Consider the following 20,953-nt stretch of genomic DNA (forward strand, 5'->3'; position numbering starts at 1 on the left):
CTAAACTTTGTTAGGTATTAAATAAAATTGTTTATATTTGTACAGTGTTTAAGCACCTATTTTACCAACATGTCAAATGTTGTATTGAGCTCAGTGAAAGTTAATGAAATGGCTAACGAAAAACCATGATTATAAAGCTTTCAAACTGCAAGTGAAAGATTTCTTACAGCCCTCTGAACTGCTGAGAAATGTAGAGAGAGAAAGGAGGAAAGAGATAGATACCCATCACCTAATCACTGGGCCTTATAAAAGGGCCTTCCTCACTGTTGTAAGGATCCTTTTCTTTTATTGTGAAACGTTGTGTTTTTGGGTGTCTCTTGACTTTTTGCCTCTGCATGATTGTAGGTTCCATTTTACTCCTTCTGTTTTGTTTTTTTTTAAATGAAGTTTTTTCAGTAGTTTTTCAGTTTGTGGGCTAATACATATAATCACTGATTATATCACGAGAGCACAGATGGTTCAGATCCCTCTGAGGAGAGAGAGAGAGAGAGAGAGAGAGGGTGGCTTACTAGGTGACATATGAAAGGGGTAGAGAGAGAGAGAGAGAGAGAGGGTGGCTTACTAGGTGACATATGAAAGGGGTGAGAGAGAGAGAGAGAGAGAGGGTGGCTTACTAGGTGACATATGAAAGGGGTGAGAGAGAGAGAGAGAGGGGGGGGCTTATTAGGTGATGTATGAAAGGGGTGAGAAAGAGAGAGAGAGAGAGAGAGAGAGAGAGGGGGGGGGGGGGTCTTATTAGGTGACGTATGAAAGGGGTGTATGCAGGAAACTACAAAGGCAGAGCTCAGGGGTTTTGTTTTGAGCCAGTGGCCAGAGAGTCAGACTGAGCCACAGAGAGAGCTGCGCCTCCAGCATTGTGCAAAAACCCCCCTCAGACCAGGAAAGCAGTTCTTAGAACGTGATCTTTACCACGCTCTCAAAGGGAAAGAGGTTATAAACAGTGAACTACAGTTCATACTGACAATGCCCTGCCCCCAACCAAAAGTGCCTAATGGAAATTAACTTGCAGGGATTCTACTCTATTTGGTCACACACACACACACACAGGCACGCACTCTCTCTTCCCCCTCACCCATGCACTCACATCCTGTTAGTCAAACCCCCCCATGATACAAGGATAGTTTCATGTGAGTCCATTCTGCTCCACACCTTACTCAGCACATACATTTATGAAGAATGCTGCATGTCCTGAATGAGTCAGCTGGTCACATGACCATGGAATGTACCATCAGGGCAGGACAAGGAGGGGAATAATCACAATGCTGTGCATTTCATGATGCATTTCATGATGTTTGTGCTGAAAAAAACTTTATTTCAGTATTTTTATTTGACTTATTGAGTGTTTATTTAAATCTTTTAATGATGTGCACTTCACTGAGTATTTTATGTATAATGATATCCAACACTGCAAGCAGTACATCAACAATTTGAAAGGTGTACACAAACTGAAGAATATGTCCAAAACAACGTAATCAGACCAATACGGTGTGCCGCACAACAATTTCAGATCGTAGTTTCATAAATTATTATCATCATAATGTCAGGTTTGTAAATAATGTAATGACTACGTTGTGCTCCTCCATACTGGTAAAACACTGGACTACACACATTGTAAAAGAAGGTTATGATGACCTTGCTGTACATCATAATGCAACTAAGAATAAACAGCATAAAACGTGCAAATGATAATGCATGTAAAATATAAAATTACATGAACTAATTATAGAGAGCAATACGGACCTTTTGTCCCATATGTACTATAAATTGTACATTTGTCTGGTATGTTGCAATGGAAAGGTGGTCTGAGGTGTCAAGTGAATAAATTTGATCGGAGCGTCAGTGTGGTTTCAGCGCTGAGAGAGGGAGGAGCTGCAGGTCAGTCTTCCTGTGCAGCTCTGGTGTGTGTAGAGCTGAATGTATAAGGCTGTGAGTGGAAAATAACTGGACCTCCCCTGTCACCACAACAGAGCAGTCTGAAACAGACAAACACATTTTACTTGTAATGAAAGAGAGAGCCGTGTGTAAAAGCATTCAGAAACAATAAGCAGTGCAGTGACCTCAGAGCAGGAAGCATATCAGCCAAAGGTATCTGTCCAAGTGACCTTTAAGGCCTCCTTTTTGTTATTTTAGGGTCATTGTTTAATATTATGCTGTCAAAACTAAATACTTTATAGGTACAAGTCCATTCTGGGTCAGGGCATTACTCTCTCCTTGTTCTCTAGATTATCGGCCCCTGTGAACACCTGACAGGCATCTCAGCAGGAAGTGCATGAACATGTGGGAGTCTGTTCATGGTCTGTCCCTGTACACAGGAAGGAATCTGCCACTGAGTCATTGTGTCTGAACATGTGCCCAGTTGTTCTAAAATGTGCAGCACAGCATCAATAACTGAGAACGCAAGAAAGCTGTCGCTGTGCATACAGGAAGTGTTTTTGTTTCTGAAGGTACAGGAAGGGCTCTGCTAGCAAGAGGCCTAGCCTTCAGAAAGCATATCCAGCTGATCTAAAGCATGCAGGAGAGTACCCTAATCCACAACAAGGTTTTCTCTGGCTAAGCAGTGGCACACATATCGGTAGATGTGCCAGATCCAGCCCTGGCATGGATGTCCAAACATATCCATGTGGAGAAAATTTTTCAGTAAAATTTTAAATGACAGTATTGATACAGTAAGATGCATTGTGATAGAAATGTATCTCATTTATAGACCCTGATTGTCTGATATATGGAGTCACTTGGCCACCAGTGTTAGCCTAATAACTCCAGTAGCACTCCCTGTAGACTGGTTATGTATGCAAAGCAAAACTTACATACCACTGAAAAGGAGCTACGGACACAACAGTTACATGCGCCATGAGGCATTTTGGCACAACATAGTGATAAAATGAGAGCTCTTTGGCCACAACCCACCAAAGATACATTTAGAGAGAAGACTTAGAGAGCTTGGGAGTGGATCTATTTTGCTTTGGGGTGGTGTGGTAAAACTCTTAGGCAAAAATAGAATGACTGCTACAAGAGGCATTTATAAGGTGTGATTTCTGCCAAATACGGTATTACTAACCGCTAACTGACAAGATAGCCAAATTTGTGCGCATGTTACATTTCAATCTGTTAAATTCAGAAAATGTAAAGCAATTGTGCATTACAGTTTTAAAAAAAACATGTCATGTTTGAGTTTGTACCCTAGAGATGTCGTGTTAACTGCATTGAGATTTTTTTTAATTTTTTTTTACCAAAAGCACTTTACAGTTGATCCAGAAAAGAACACTGCGTGAAAACCAGGCTTGATCCCCCAAAAAGAGAGCAACTGAAGTAAAAAGGACGGAGTGTGGCACAGTGGGTAAGGAACTGCGCTTGTAACCGAAAGGTCGCAGGTTCGATTCCAGGGTAAGGACACTGCCGTTGTACCCTTGAGCAAGGTACTTAACCTGCATTGCTTCAGTATATATCCAGCTGTATAAATGGATACAATGTAAAGTGCTATGTAAAAAGTTGTGTAAGTCGCTCTGGATAAGAGCGTCTGCTAAATGCCTGTAATGTAATGTAATGTAAAAGACAAAACAAAACTAAAAAAACAACTACAATTCCCCAATGAGAAGAATATCACTCAAATCGAGGGAAGAAGTCTCAGGAGAAACAAGGCCATAGAGGGGCAGGCCATTCTCAGCTGGGATAGTTAAGACAGAACGGTGCTTCTTTCATTAATAAAATCATCAAGACATGCAATTTGATCGACGGTGGCCAAACTGTTGCACACCAAAGTAAAGTATGTGATAACTATTGTATTGTATGAAGAGTGGTACAGATAAAATTTGACATTTTCATAAACAGTTGGGGAAATAACCCCACTTTCCCCAGCTGAAACTATGTTTATGAAGCCCAAAATTAATGGATCTACTATTTATTCTTATCACTGACTGCCCTTGAAACACAAAAACTGTACATTGCAAAACATTATGATTCCGTCTAATCAGTGAATCACTGCTGACACATTAACAGTCTGACCTTGTTTTGAAGTCCTAATGTTCTCCCATCTCTGTGTGATATCATTTAGCAGACACTTACATAATTTAACCTGTGCACACAGTTGAGTTTTATACAGTTGAATATATACTGAAGTCACTGGGGTTAACAACCTTGCTCAATGGAACAGGTATGAGGGCAGTGCATCACCTGAGAACCAGGTAACAGGTCCTGTTCCCTAACCTAATGTACTACACCACTGCCCCAGACCGACTCAACACATTGAGGACCATTTATCAGACACTGTCAGGGAGTATACTGTACAAGTTTTACTTTGTGTATTTGAAAAACAGCAAAAATATAAGAACAAGCACAGCTCTTGGCAAATCCAGTAAATGTGACATCATTTACAGACACATGGCATAATGTTCACCAACTCTAGTGAGGGAACAGTTTGATCATTCTTGTGACAAAGATACATTTCTACGGAAAGCTTCACTCGCGGTCTCTAAATCTCGTATCGGAGTAAACCGTTTCTTTCTCCACTTCCCTCTTGTTCCTCCTCACTTTGGGGTTCTTGGTGGTGAAAGTCAAAGCAGCGTAATTCATTGCTGCCTCTTGACTCTAAAAAGAAAAACACGACACAGCACATATGATTACGCCTCATTCTGATAATAATTTATCACGGATATTCATCTCAGAAATTGACTTTATTTATTTATTTACTTATTTATTTATTTATTTATTTATTTAGTTAGTTAGTTACTTATTTTAATTAGTTAGTTAGTTAGTTAGCTAGTTAATATTCTAACCTGTTTGCTCGCCATGTCTTCTACGCTCTCCTGGTTGTTTGATGCAGCTCCTGTGTCAGTAAAAGGAAAATGCACATAAGCCACTGGTGGGTGTAAGAAGTTAATTACTCAGTTTATGCTCTGAATTTGAATGGTGTACAATCAAATAAGAAAGCTGTTCTTCTTTTTGTACTTCTTGTTCCAGTTCTTTTTTATGTTCTTTTTGCTCTGTCTCTTTTCTGGCTACTCTGTAAAGTGCCTTTGTGACAGTTCTCTGTAAAAAGCGCTACAGAAATAAAATTGTGTTGAATTGCATTCTTTTTCTTCTTCTTATAATAATAATAATAATTATTATTGTTATTATTATTATTATTATTACCATTATTGTTACTATTAACCATGATATTCATAGCAGTCGTAGCAGTTCTGCTAGTAGTATTTCATATAGTCAATTATATTCACCACAGTAGGACCGTTAGTTGCTGCTCAGAGAAGGAGTATATCTGAAGAATGCAGCTATTATATAATCACCAGGGTATTAGGATAGGCTTCAATGGAGATTACTTATCACTTGAAAAGTATTTCAATTCATTTGGGATGCCAGTTAATTCTGCTTATTCCGCACTCAATTGGAATCATTATCAGAAGTTGAAGTGTCATAAATTCAAGAGGCATCTGGCATTCTTCTACATGCGATCTGCGTACATGATGTGCATGTATCTAAAAGCAGTGGGAGACGGTCACCTGCACCAACAGAGTAACTTCACCCGACGTTGTTTTATAGAACTGGGACTGTATATGAATATTTCTGCATGCTATTAATGAAATGGCCTTACATGTGGATGACAAAATTGTTGTCAAATTTTGAAAGCCAACTACTTTGCAGTAAACACTTTTTTTACGGCCGACATTCTTTTCTTGATTCTGCGCCCTTTAAGATATTGAGTATTTTTACGATCTTGCATGTTTCATACTAGTCTGATTTTATTGAACAAAAACTTAACTGCAAATGTGTTGTGCAAGATAATCATGACATATACCGCACATTGATAACTTTGTCTCTTACCTTTGCAATTCTCACAGCTTTTTCTACTGTTCAGAGCCAGGACAATATTTAGGATCACGCTCAACATCAAAGCTCCCGCCAAGCAGAAAAGAGGAAGGGCTTCATTTCCTGACATTTTAAAAGAAAAAGTTAGTAAACACCCTGCATGAAAAATATTAATAAGAGCATATGAAGACATTGACAGGAACACCTGTGCAACGAACTGATCAGCATGAGAATGAAAACGAGGGAAGGCAAACAATTTACAACTTACAATATAGACATGAATTAGAAAATGTGAAACAATAATCCACTAATATCAGATGAAGTCTGTATGCTCTAATGGTTTAAATGATTTAAAACATCAACAAACTAAAAAAAAAAAACAAGAACAAAGAAAATACTTTTTACTATGTGATTGCCTTTTCTCTTACCCTTAACATCCAGATTGGTTCCGTTCCCAAACAGGATCTCCCCACAGGTGGCCACAGCACAGTAGTAAGTCCCAGCATCAGAGAGGCTGAGGTTCCTCTTGGGGAAGTTGTAGACACAGCTCTGTGAGGGAGACACAGCCCCAGAGCTCCTCTGGCACTCATCACTCCTGGTTCCATGGGTGGAAATGATTCCTGGAGGGGACTCTCCTGAGCCCTGTCTGAACCAGTACACACTGTGTTCTCCTGCACAGGTCTCATTGTGTACTGTACACTGCAGAGTCACAGAGTCTCCTGGCTGCACTGACTCAGACTCGGGCTGCTGCAGTACTACTGTCCTGTTGTGTGACTCTGAACCTAAAGAATTCAGTTCAATAATTAAAATTATAACAGGATACATGCTTAGATTCGATCATTATTTTTGTATTTCTGTAATTCAAAAGCATATGCAGGGTTTTCTTTTTGTACAAACTGGTCTGGTTTTGTCATTTCCAAACTAGCAATTAGCTTAGTAAAGAAGAAAATAAAGAAATAAAGAAAATGTCTGTTTATGTCTTTTGTATCAATGAGTTTAGAAAAATAATAATGCAAATTTAGCCTGTTTTGCTGAACATACAATATCTCAAGTAATAACAAATATTAATGCTCCTCAATTTCTTAATGCTCACCCAAAGCATGAATACACAAAGCAGAGTTTTAGAGACCCTACAAAAAAAAGATCTGCTTTCTTAAGATTTTTTCAAATTTTAAATCACCTTCAACATCCTGTACAAGAAAAAAAGTATAAGACGTGGACTGAAGGTTCATATTTACCCAGGACCATTAATGTAGTTCCTTCTCCAAAGCTGATATCATTGTTTAGCCAAATAGCGCAGTAGTATGTGGCTGAATCCGACGGCTCTACTTGTGACACAGTCAGGTTCGAGGTCCCATTTGCTGCTTTAGCACTGAGGCGCGCACTGTTTATAAACACATTGAAATCTATAGTATAAGGTTCAGAATTTTTTATCATTAACAATTGCTCAGGCTTCTGTCCAAGAGGCTGCTTAAGCCATCTGTACCATAGCACACCATCTTTAGCATAGAAACATGGGAGAGTCACACTGTCTCCCAGCTGAGCTGTCACAAGCGCGTGAGGCTGAACTATGTTCTCCCCAAGCAGGCCATCTGAAACACAACAGCAAGCATCTTCAACTGACAATGGGAACAATAAAGCCAAAAAAGTGAATCATTAATTTCTGTATAAAAGCCTCCATAGAGTCCATGAGTTATTTTGGCTGATAAGATAAAAACAGTTTTACACTTACAGACTTTGCTGAAAAGCACAAGAACAGCACAGAGTGGTGGCATCACTGTATCTGAACTCTCCTCTTCTGGAGACTCTTCTCTGCCTGAGACCCTGTTTGTCCTCTGCGCTGTAAAACTCAAACTGTACAGATAAGAGGAGGACTTGAGGTAATAATTTCCAGCGATTCACTGAACAGTAGGAGGGCACATGTCAGGGGCAGATTTGATTGGCTGTTTGATGAGGCAAATTATTGGGTGCACAAGAGTGGTGCAAGAATACGCTGATAAACACCCTCAGTGCAAAAAAAGAACAATGTTGTCATTATTTCCATCCTGCTTAATAAAGGTCAAATAATAATAATAATCCAGTTGTTATTTACACTGCAAGTCTTCACAAAGTTTGAAATAGCTTACTTTCAGACTAACTTTAGATTGAACACGAGACCTCAATTCGTACTAGGGTTTAATATGTCTGTGTGTGTGTGTGTGTGTGTGGATGTGTGTGTGTGCGTGCGTGGGTGTATATGTGTGTGGGTTCGTATGTGCATGTGTGTGTATGTGTGTATGTGTGTGTGCGTGGGTGTATATGTGTGTGGGTGCGTGTGTGTGCTTATCTATGTGTGTGTGCGTGGAGGTTTATGTGTCTGTGTGTGTGTGTTTGTGTGGAGTGTGTATGTGTGTGTGTGTGTGTGTGTGTGTGTTTATGTGGGAGTGTGTGTGTGTGATTGCATGTGTGTTTGTGTGCAGTGTCCATGGTGCTGAATTGCTCTGCTGTCCCATTCCAGGAGTAGGAGGCAGTGCTGCCCGTAGTTGGATTGAGCCGGGATTCTGCATTCACATGCATTTTTGGTATTTTTCAGCTTCTATCATCTGAAAACATGAAAAAAGTGGTCAAAAACAACAACAACAAAAAAAGATCTGTTGTCTTTACTATAAGAGCCACCCAAAAGTTTAGAATGGCTGATTATGTTAATGAGTTCAGAACATTGGGCAGCTCACTGGAATGTTCATACTGTCATGTCACATCTGATCTTACATTGTGATTTTGCACTGTTCTGAAACCAGGGTGAGTTGTCTTTAAATAAGTTATTTCATGATTTGTAATTGCACAACTCATAATTCATAATTGAAATATTTTCTCATCATAGAATGAGGAATGTACCAGCAATAACTTACATACCGTAGATTGTCCATATCCAGGGTATCAATGTCAGAGGCCTGAGGTTCTGTCACTGGATGACATCAAAATGGCCTCATTAAGGGGACTACCTCTGTTATCTCTCTTGGCCTTGTCTCAATGAAGGGCCAGATAAATGCACCTAGTTGCATTTAAACTTAGAATATATAAGTTTTTAAATAAATAAATTAAATAAATAAATACATTTTTAAAAATCATAAATTAGGCTCTCAAAATACATGACATGCATTAACAGCAATGAAACTTTTTTCAAAATGGGCTCCTTTAATCTTCTTGCATAACTGCAATCAGCAATTTTGTTTAAAAATCTAAGCTGTGCAGGTTGTGGTGCCAGGAAGTGTGATGGTGTTCTGCCCCGCCAGCACCCAGGTATTCCAGTGACCTGGGCGAGCTGCAGGACCATGGACAGCACAGGCCCTTCTCACAGGCAGGGGGGCAGGTGTGGCTCATTCTAATTAGGCCAGCTGCTCCCCATCGTCTAATCACTGGGCCTTATGAAAGGGCCTTGCTCACAGGTGTAAGGAATCCTTTTTCTGAAAGGTTGTTGTTGTGTTTGAAAGGTTAGTTTGTTGTGGATATTTTGGCTTCTGGATGATTTTTCATGACTGTTTCTTCATTCAGTGTTCTTTATTTTTTTTGTTTTTTTTCAGTTCCTGGACGAATGAAAGTAAGTACATTTTTTTTTTTATTTTGTCTTTTCATCATGTGATACAGTGGCCATCCCCAGCACTGCATCACAAAGTCTATTAGCGTAAAAGAAGCATTAAGAAGAGTATTGGGCTACCAATTCATGTCCTGAATGAAATCAAAATGTTTACAATTGTGACATGTTTAAACAACCATGGTGGTTTGAGTTTGGTGAAAGTTAGAAAAATGGGCAACGAAAGATCATGATTAGAAAGCTTTCAAACCGTTTATGAAAGATTTCTGACAGCCATTTGAACTGAGTTCTCAATGTATTCTTCAAAAAGAAATGGTGTGTAATCACTGATTATCTCAAGAGAGCACACATAGTTCTGCTCTTTCTGAAGTACCACAGGGAGAGAGAGAGAGAGAGAGGGAGAGAGAGAGTCAGGCAGACAGAGAGGGAGGGAGGTGCCAGGTTTGAAAGGGGTGCATGCAGAGGAAACCACAAAGGCAGAGAAGAGAGGTTTTGTTTTCAGTCAGTGGCCAGAGAGTCAGACTGAGCCACAGAGAGAGCTGCGCCTCCAGCATTGTGCAAAAACCCCCTCAGACCAGCAAGCAGGTCTCAGAGCGTGATCTTAAGCACGCTCTCAAAGGAAAGACGTTATAAGCAGGAAACAAAAACAGTACCGGACTATAACTAATACTGCCCTGCCCCCTGCCCCCTAGTACCCAATGGAACATAACTTGCTGGGATACTGCTTTCTTTGGTCACACACACGCACACACACACACGCAGGCACACACACACACACACACACACACACACACGCGCGCGTGCAAACACGCAGGCACACACTCTCTCTTCCGCCTCACCTACTGTACACACTCACATCCTCATAGTCAAACACCCATGATACAGGAATTGTTTCATATAAATCCATTCTGTCAACACCTTACTGAGCACATACATTTATGAAAAATGCTGCTTGTCCTAAATGAGTCAAGAACACTTTCATGTCCCGTGTCAGTACAGCTGGTCACATGACCATGGAATGTACCATCAGTGCAGGAAAAGGAGGGGGATGATCGAGGTGCTCTGTGTTTCAATGCATCTGATGATGTTTGTGCAGGAAAAACACTATCACTTTACTTTAGTATTTTTATGACTCATTGAGTGTATATTGAAATATTTAATGATGTGCACTTCACTGAGCATTTTACATATAATGATATTCAACATTGTAAGCAGTATATAAATAATTTGAACGGTGCACACAAGCTGAAGAACATGTCAAAAACACCTTAATAAGACCAAAACGGCGTGACTATCAAGAGTTATAGATTGTGACGTTATAATTTATCATCTTCCTAATGTCACATTTATAAATGATTTAATGACTATGTTGTGCTGCTCCCTATTGGTAAAACTCTGAACAACACACATTATAAAAGATGGTTATGATGACCTTGCTCTGCATTATAATACAACTAAAAAGCAACAGCATAAAACATGTCAATGATAATGAATGTAAAATAGAAAATTGAAAAGCCTTTTTAATTATAGAGAGTGATACTGATCATTTTGTCCCTGCAATTTATGCACTATATTTGGAACCATGTGGACAGATTTTGAGTAGTATTTTTCTTTTGAAAGTTAAGTACACTGTTTTCTAATTCTGTCTCTTATGGTCTGTTGTAATGGAAAGGTGGTCTGAGGTGTGAGGTGAATAAATTTGATCGGAGCATCAGCGCTGAGAGAGGGAGGAGCTGCAGGTCAGGCTTCCTGTGCAGCTCTGGTCTGTGTAGAGCTGAATGTATTAGGCTGTGAGTGGAAAATAACTGGACCTCCCCTGTCACCACAACAGAGAAGTCTGAAACAGACAAACACATTTTACTTGTAATGAAAGAGAGAGCCGTGTGCAAAAGCTTTCAGAAACAATAAGCAGTGCAGTGACCTCAGAGCAGGAAGCATATCAGGCAAAGTTTTCCTTCCATGTGACCTTTAAGGCCTCCATTTTGTGATTTTAGGGTCATTGTTTAATATTATGCTGTCAAAACTAAATACTTTATAGATGCAAGTCCATTCTGGGTAAGGGCATTACTCTCTCCTTGTTCTCTAGATTATTGGCCCCTGTGAACACCGGACAGGCATCTCAGCAGGAAGTTCATGAACATGTGGGAGTCTGTTCATGGTCTGTCCCTGTACACAGGAAGGAATCTGCCACTGAGTCATTGTGTCTGAACATGTGCCCAGTTGTTCTAAAATGTGCAGCAGCATCATAACTGAGAACACAAGAAAGCTGTCGCTGTGCATACAGGAAGTGTTTTTGTTTCTGAAGGTACAGGGAGAGGCCTCTGCAGCAAGAGGCCTAGCCTTCAGAAAGCATATCCAGCTGATCAAAGCATCAGGAGAATACCTAATCCAGAAGAAGGTTTTCTCTGGCTAAGCAGTGGCACACGTATTGGTAGATATATCATTTAGCAGACACTTACATAATTTATCCTGTACACAGTTGAGGTTTTATACAATTGAGTATATACTGAAGTCACTGGGGTTAACACCTTGCTCAATGGAACTGGTATGGTAACACTTCCTGCCCTAACCAATGTACTACACCACTGCCCAAACCACTCACACATTGAGGAATTTATCAGACACTGTCAGAGTATACTGCAAGTTTTACTTTGTGTATTTGAAAAACAGCAAAATATAAGAACAAGCCGCTCTTGGCAAATCAGTAAATGTGACATCATTTACAGTCACATGGTATGAACTTAGTGAGGAACAGTTTGATCATTCTTATGACAAAGATACATTTCGAAAGTTCACTCGCGGTCTCTAAATCTCATTTCGGAGTAAACCGTTTCTTTCTCCACTTCTCTTGTTTCCTCCTCACTTTGGGTTTGTTGAGGTGAAAGTCAAAGCAGCGTAATCATTGAGTCCTCTTGACTCTAAAAGAAAAACACGACACAGCACATATGAGTACGCCTCATTCTGATTATCATTTATCACGGATATTCATCTCAGAAATTTACTTTATTTATTTATTTATTTACTTATTTATTTATTTATTTAGTTAGTTAGTTACTTATTTTAATTAGTTAGTTAGTTAGTTAGCTAGTTAATATTCTAACCTGTTTGCTCGCCATGTCTTCTACGCTCTCCTGGTTGTTTGATGCAGCTCCTGTGTCAGTAAAATGAAAATGCGCATAAGCCACTGGTGAGTGTAAGAAATTAATTACTCAGTTTATGCTCTGATTTTGAATGGTGTACAATCAAATAAGAAAGCTGTTCTTCTTTTTGTACTTCTTGTTCCAGTTCTTTTTTATGTTCTTTTTGCTCTGTCTCTTTTCTGGCTACTCTGTAAAGTGCCTTTGTGACAGTTCTCTGTAAAAAGCGCTACAGAAACAAAATTGTGTTGAATTGCATTCTTTTTCTTCTTCTTATAATAATAATAATAATAAGTATTATTATTATTATTATTATTATTATTACCATTATTGTTACTATTAACAATAATATTCATAGCAGTCATAGCAGCTTTGGTAGTAGTATTTCATATAGTCAATTATATTCACCACAGTAGGACCGTTAGTTGCTGCTCAGAGAAGGAGTATATCTGAAGAATGCAGCTATTATATAATCACCAGGGAATCAGGATAGGCTTCAATGGAGATTACTATCATGAAAAGTATTTCAATTCGTTTTGGGATGCCAGTTAATTCTGCTTATTCTACTAAATCTTACTGACTTCTGCTCAATAATTTTTTTTAAAGAATCTTGGGGTCACATTATAGCTATTTTGTCTACAATTTGGTTAGTGCCAGCTGGTACCAAAAAAAAAATGTATGTATATATATATATATATATATATATATACATATATATAACATTGGAATCATTATCAGAAGTTGAATTGTCATAAATTCAAGAGGCATCTGGCATTCTTCTACATGCGATCTGCGTACATGATGTGCATGTATCTAAAAGCAGTGGGAGACGGTCACCTGCACCAACAGAGTAACTTCACCTGAGGTTGTTTTATAGAACTGGGACTGTATATGAATATTTCTGCATGCTATTAATGAAATGGCCTTACATGTGGATGACGAAATTTGTCAAATTTTGAAAAACACTTTGCAGTAAACACTTAACATATTTTACGCGACATTCTTTCTTGACTCTCGCCCTTTAAGATATTGAGTATTTTTACGATCTGCATGTTTCATACTATCTGATTTATTGAACAAAAACTTAACTGCAAATGTTTTACAAGATAATCAGGACATATACTACATGATAACTTTGCCTCTTACCTTTGAAATTCTCACGCTTTTTCACTGTTCAGAGCGAGGACAATATTTAGGACCACACTCAACATCAAAGCTCCGCCAAGCAATAAAGAAGAAGAGGTTCATTCCCTGACATTTAAAAAGCAGATTTAGATATACTGCATCGTAATATTAAAAGGGCATGACAAGAGATTTGTAGTGACACCTGTCCAAAAGAACTGATCAGCAAGAAATAAAAATGAGGTCAACAATAAAATTATGTCAAACAATTAACAACTTGCAATATATAAAATACATAAGCAAATGTTCACAATAATCCAATGACTTCAGAACATTGGGCAGCTCACTGGAATGTTCATACTGTGATGTCACACCTGATCTTATATTGTGATTTTGCACTGCACTGAAGCTAGGGCGAGGTGTCTTTTAATATGTAATTTAATGATTTCTAATTGCACAACTCATAATTCATAACTGAAATATTTTCTCATAATAGAATGAGGAATGTACCAGCAATAACATACATAACGTAGATTGTCCATATCCAGGGTGTCAATGTCAGAGGCCTGAGGTTCTGTCACTGGATGACATCACAATGCCCTCATTATGGGAACTACCTCTGTTATCTCTCCTGGCCGTGTCTCAATGAAGCGTCAGTTCAATCTATTTGCATTTTAACTTAGAGTATATACGTTTTTTAAATATAAATACATTTTTAAACATCATAAATTAGGCTCTCAAAATACATGACATGCATGAGCAGCAATGAAACTTTTTCAGTACGGGTTCCTTTAGTCTTTTTGCACAACTGCAACCAGCACTTTCGTTTAAAACAAGACCATGGACAGCACCTGCCCTTCTCACAGGCAGGGGGGCAGGTGGTCATTGTATTAGGCCAGCTGCTCCTCATTGCTTAATCATTATGAAAGGGCCTTGCTTTCAGGTGTAAGAGTGATTTTCTGAATGAAATCGCTTTGTTTGAAGTTTTATTTGTGTGGACTTTTGGCCTCTGCGGAATCTTTTTATTAATGAAATGTTTTCTGTTGTTTTTCAGTTCCTGGACTAATTTAAGGCCAAGTGTATTTTTTACTTAATTTTTTTTTGTGTTATACAGTGGCCATCCCCAGCACTGCATCAGAAGGGCTACAAGGCTAAATGTATTATTAAGAAGACTCCTTGGATACTAAACTTTATTAAGGATTAAATTTATATGCTTATATTTGTACAGTGTTAAAACACCTATTTTACCAACGTGTCAAATGTTGACATGAGCTCAGTGAAAGTTAATGAAATGGCTGAAGACACACCATGATTAAAAAAGCTTTCAAACTGCAAGTGAAAGATTTCTTACAGCCCTCTGAAGTGCTGAGATATGTAGAGAGAGAAAGGAGGACAGAGATAGACACAGAGAGGGAGGTACCAGGTGATGTATGAAGGGGGTGCATGCAGAGGAAACCACAAAGGCAGAGCAGAGAGGTTTTTGTTTTGAGTCAGTGGCCTGAGAATCAGACTGAGCCACAGAGAGAGCTGCACCTCCAGCACTGCAAAAAATACCCCCAATGACCAGAAAAGCAGGCGTCAAAGCGTGATCTCTGACATGATCTCGAAGGGAAAGAGGTTATAAACAGGAAACAAAAACATTTTCAGTCTATAGTTCATACTGACAATGCCCTGCCCCCAGCCAACAGTGCCTAATGGAAATGAACCCGGGACTTACTATCTTGGTACACACATGAACCACAAGGCAGACACACACACAACCCCAAAACACAAGGCACACACACACACACGCAGCACACACACACACACACACACACACACCAAAGCACTGCACGCCCAACCCCACACACACAGCCCACACACACACACACACACACACACACACAGGCACGCACCTCTTCCATCCTCACCCAGCACTCATCCTGTTATCAAACCCCCATGACAAGGATAGTTCATGAGTCCATTCTCTCCACACCTTACTCAGCACAATCATTTATGAAGAATGCTGCATGTCCTGGGAATGAGTCCCTCAGGGCGGAAAAGAAAGGGAAAGAAACACGTGCTGTGCATTTAAAGATTTTGTATTTGGAACAAAACTTCATCGCATTATTTCAGTATTTTTATATGACTTATTGAGTGTATATTTACATCTTATAATGATGTGCACTTCACTGAGTATTTTATGTATAATGATATTCAACACTGCAAGCAGTACATCAACAATTTGACAGGTTCACACAAGCAGAAGAACATGTCTAAAACAACATAATCAGACAAATATGGTGGGACGCGTAAAAATTTCAGATCGTAGTGTCCTTATCATCATCAAAATGTCACATTTACAAATAATGTAATGACTATGCTGTGCTGCTCCCTACTGGTAAAACTGTGAACTGGACACATTGTAATAGAAGGTTATGATTGTTTAAAGTTGTTTCCGGAAGTTTTTTCAGTTTGTGTCCCCTTTAAAAAATTTGGTTAGTACTGCTTGCAGTTTTGGGAAATATCATTATAAAAAAAATACTCAGTGAAGTGCACATCATTAAAAGTTTTAAATAAACCCCAAATAAGTCAAATAAAAATATGAAAAAAATTTTTTTTCAAAAAAAACATCATGAAATGCAAGAAAGGATTTTTCCCCCTTTCCTTTTCCGGCCCTGATGGTACATTCCATGGTCAGGCCCAGCTGACTCATTCGGACTTTGCACCCCTTTCTTTAAATTTTATGTGCTGAGTAAGGTGTGGAGCAGAAGGCTAAAAACAGGTTTTGGGGGCTAACAGGATGGGGGTTGCAGGGGGAAGGGAAAGAGAGAGTCCCGGGGTTGTTGTGTGTTGTGTGTGGGGGACCAAATAGAGTAGAACCCCCAAGTTAATTTCCATTGGGCACTGTTGGTTGGGGGCAGGGCATTGTCAGTTTTTGAACTATAGTTCACTTTTAAAACCCCTTTTTCCCCTTTGAGAGCGGGTAAAGATCACGTTCTAAAAAATTTTTTCCTGGTCTGAGGGGGCTTTTGGGCCAAAAATGGGGAAAAGGTTTTGCGGGGGGGGGGTTTTTTTGGGGTTTTGGGCCCCCTGACTCTCGGCCCCGGGCTCAAAAAAACCCCCCTTCGGCTCTGCCTTTTGGTTTCCTCGGGCATGCCCCCCTTTCAACATTATTTGGGTACCCCCTTTATCTTCTCTCTTTCTTTGTTCATTCCCCTCTCCCCCCCCCCTCTATCTCTCCCCATTCTCTCTCTGTCCCCCCCCCTCCCCTCCCCTCTCCACCCCTGCCCTCTCTCTCTTTTTTTTCTCTCTCTCTTTTTTTCTCTCTCTCTCTCTCTACTTTTCCCCAGCACTTTCAAGGGCTGTCAGGGAAATCTTTCATTTGCATTTGGGAAATTTTTTTTTTTAATTATGGTGTGTCTTAAGCTTTCATTAACCTTTCACTGAGCCCCATGTCAAATTTGACATGTTGGTAAAATAGGTGTTTTAACACTGTACAAATAAAAAACAAAATTAATTTAACCTTAATAAAGTTTGTTTTCCAAGGAGTCTTCTAATAATCCCTTTAGTTTTTAAACCCCTTTCTAAAGCAGTGGGGGGGAATGGCCACTGTATAAAACGGGGGAAAAAAAAAAAAGGAAAAAATAATTTGGGCCCTTTAAAATTTTGGCCCAAGGAACTAAAAAACCAAACAGAAAACTTTTCATTAAAAAAGTTTCCCAGGGCCAAAAGTCCACAACAAAAAAACTTAAAACACAAGAGCAACCTTTCAAAAAAACAAACCCTTAAAAACCTAAAAAAGCAAGGCCCTTTCATAATTTTTAAGCAATGAGGGGGAAACCCTTTAATTACAAGGACCCACACCTCCCCCCCTGCCTGTGAGAAGGGCCGGGTGGTCCATGGTCTTTTTTTAAACGAAAGTGCTGGTTTAGTTGGAAAAAAAGGACAAAAAGGAAACCCCGGGTTAAAAAAAGTTTAATTGTTGCCCCAGGGCATGTCATGTATTTTGGGAGGGGCCTAATTTATGATTTTTTAAAAATGTATTTATATTTAAAAAAAACCGTAATACTCTTTTTTAAAAATGCAAATAAAAATTGAACTGACGTTTCTTTGAAACACGGCCGGGGAGAGATAACAGGGGAGTTCCATAAGGGGGCCTTGTGATGTCTTTCCATTTACAAACCTCGGGCCCCCTTTTAAAATTGACACCCTGGATTTTGGAAAACTACTTTATGTTTTTGTTATTGCTGGTTACATTCCCATTATATGATGAGAAAATATTTCAGTAATAAATTATGGGGTTGGGAATTAAAAACATTAAATTACTATTAAAAGCACCTCCCCCAAAAATAAAAAACAAATATAAGATCAGGTGGGGGACATCACAGTATAAAACTTTCCCCAGTGATTTTGCCCAATTTGGGAAGTCATTAGAAAATTTTGGCCATTCTAACTTTTTTGACCCCCTTTTTTCATTTTAAACAGATGAAAGAAGGTAAAAAATTGAAAAAATCCCCCGGTGAATGCAGATTCTACCCCTGTCCCTACGGGCAGCACTGACCCCTACTGTTCCATCCCAGAGAGAGCAGAGAAATACACCATGGACAATGCAACACAAACACACACCAAACAAAAACACAAAACACACACACACACACACAAAAACACAACAATACACAACACCCCCAGACATACACACACACAACAAAAACAACACACAAACCAAAACACACCCACACTATACACGCGCACACCCCACACACACACACAAAACACACACCAAAAATAACCATAGCCCCCACACATGTACACACGCACAAAAGCACACAAAACACACACACACACACAAAACCCCAAAACCAACCACACACTTTTACATACACACAGACAAACCCAAACCACAAACACAAAAACCACACACCCCAAAGGCAAAACACCCAACACACACACACAAAACACACAAAACCAACAAATAAAAAAACACAACCCCACACACGTAAAACACACAACCTTTACACATACACACACACACACACAAACACAACACACAAACACCAACACAGAGACATACCCTTCATGGACGCAAAAATTTATTTGCGCGCACATACACACCCCAACAACACACAACCAAACCCAACCCACCACAAATACACACACGCACACCCCAACACATTTTAAAAACCTTTTAATTAACGAATTAAGGTGCCATTTTCAATCAAAAAGTTATTTTTTAAAGTAGCCTTTTTTAAAAAACTATGTGAGGATTCCCACATTCCTGCACTGTAAATAAAAAATGAATTATTATTTTTATTTGACCTTTATTCGCAGGATGGAAATAAACAACAGTGTTCTTTTTTTACACTGATGGTGTGTATCAGCGGATGTTTGCACCATTTTTGTGCACCCAAAATTTCCCTTTTAAACAGCCAATCAAATTTTTCCCCCGACATTTCCTCCTAGTTCAGTGAATGAAGAGAAATTATTATCTCAAATCCTCCTCTTTTCTGTACAGTTTGAAATTTTAAACCAGAGGACAAAAAAGGGTCTCAGGCGAGGAAGTCTCCAGAAGAGGAGAGTTTAGATACAAATGAACCACTTCCGGTGTTCTTGTGTTTTCAGCAATCGTAAAGGGATAAAATTTTAGGGCTTGTCAGACAAAATAACTTTTCCAAATTTGGGCGATAGATTTTTTATACAGAGATTGTTGTGGTTTTTAATTGGTATTTCAACTGCCATTTGCATTTAAAAAAATTGTTTTCTGTTTTTACAGATGGTTTTGGGTTGGGGGAAAATAATTCAGCCTGACCGCTTTGGGGGAGCTCAGATCGGGGGAACCCGTGACTCTCCCATGTTCTACTCTGGAAAAAGGGTTTTTATATCAGTTTGGATAAGCAGCCTCTTGGACAGAAGATTCAGCACATTTCATGCAAGTTTTAAAGAAAAAATCCTTTAATTTTTCGATGGGAAAAAAAAGTAAACGTTCAGTGTAAAGGGGACCCAAGGGGGGCTTTAACCTGACTGTTACAAGTAGAAACCACCCGATTCAGCCCCATACCACTGCGCATGACGCCCTACAGAGAGGGCCTCTTGGGGATGGAAAGACTTTAATGGTGATGGGTAAATATGAACCCAAAATGATGCTTTTCAGTAGTTACGGGGGGGTAGACAGGGGTAAGGAAAATGGGCTTTCTCGCTCTGAACAGGAGAAAAAGCTGTGAGAATTGCAAAGGTAAGAGACCAAGTTATCAATGTGCGTATATGTCCTGATTATCTTGTACAACACATTTGCAGTTAAGTCTTTGTTAAATCAAATCAGACTAGTATGAAACATACAAGATCATACAAATACTCAATATCTTAAAGGCGCAAAGTCAAGAAAAGAATGTCAACTGTGAAAATATGTTAAGTGTTTACTGCAAAGTAGTTGGCTTTCAAAATTTGAGAACAATTTTGTCATCCACATGTAAGGCCATTTCATTAATAGCATGCAGAAATATTCATATACAGTCCCAGTTCTATAAAACAACCTCGGGTGAAGTTACTCTGTTGGTGCAGGTGACCGTCCCCCACTGCTTTTAGATACATGCACATCATGTACGCAGATCACATGTAGAAGAATGCCAGATGCCTCTTGAATTTATGACATCAACTTCTGATAAGATTCATGTTATTATATATATATATATATATATAATATTTTATATAATACATTTTTTTTTTGCTACCAGCTGGCACTAACCAAATTGTAGACAAAATAGCTATAATGTGACCCCAAGATTCTTTTAAAAAAATTATTGAGCAGAAGTCAATAAGATTGAGTGCGGAATAAGCAGAATTAACTGGCATCCCAAACGAATTGAAATACTTTTCAAGTGATAAGTAATCTCCATTGAAGCCTATCCTGATTCCCTGGTGATTATATAATAGCTGCATTCTTCAGATATACTCCTTCTCTGAGCAGCAACTAACGGTCCTACTGTGGTGAATATAATTGACTATATGAAATACTACTACCAAAGCTGCTATGACTGCTATGAATATTATTGTTAATAGTAACAATAATGGTAATAATAATAAATAATAATAATAATAATAATAATAATAATAATAATATATTATTTATTAAAGAAGAAGAAAAAATGCAATTCAACACAATTTTGTTTCTGTAGCGCTTTTTACAGAGAACTGTCACAAAGGCACTTTACAGAGTAGCCAGAAAAGAGACAGAGCAAAAAGAACATAAAAAGAACTGGAACAAGAAGTACAAAAGAAGAACAGCTTTCTTATTTGATTGTACACCATTCAAAATCAGAGCATAAACTGAGTAATTAATTTCTAC

General features: G+C 38.8%; 2 protein-coding genes across 3 annotated transcripts in view; one reads left to right on the plus strand and one right to left on the minus strand.

Annotated features, from left to right (window-relative positions):
- The window catches only part of LOC135249701 (uncharacterized), a 139,787-nt gene that overhangs the window by 89,221 nt on the left and 29,613 nt on the right, over positions 1-20,953 (plus strand). The window lies entirely within an intron of this gene.
- On the minus strand, positions 4,267-8,391 carry LOC135249951 (immunoglobulin kappa light chain-like). Of its 2 annotated transcripts, XM_064325685.1 has the most exons (6): positions 7,535-8,391; positions 7,041-7,394; positions 6,231-6,584; positions 5,818-5,925; positions 4,773-4,822; positions 4,267-4,584 (listed from the first exon to the last, which is right to left on the minus strand). In XM_064325685.1, exons 1-6 carry the CDS (start codon positions 7,575-7,577, stop codon positions 4,456-4,458), a joined length of 1,038 nt encoding a protein of 345 aa, XP_064181755.1. In that variant the 5' UTR covers positions 7,578-8,391; the 3' UTR covers positions 4,267-4,455. The 2 variants fall into 2 exon arrangements, with proteins under 2 accessions (XP_064181755.1, XP_064181756.1); XM_064325686.1 differs by lacking the exon at positions 5,818-5,925 and having other exon boundaries at positions 7,535-8,389.

This window comes from Anguilla rostrata, chromosome 3 (genome assembly GCF_018555375.3).
Source record: "Anguilla rostrata isolate EN2019 chromosome 3, ASM1855537v3, whole genome shotgun sequence".
Lineage (NCBI taxonomy): Eukaryota > Metazoa > Chordata > Actinopteri > Anguilliformes > Anguillidae > Anguilla > Anguilla rostrata.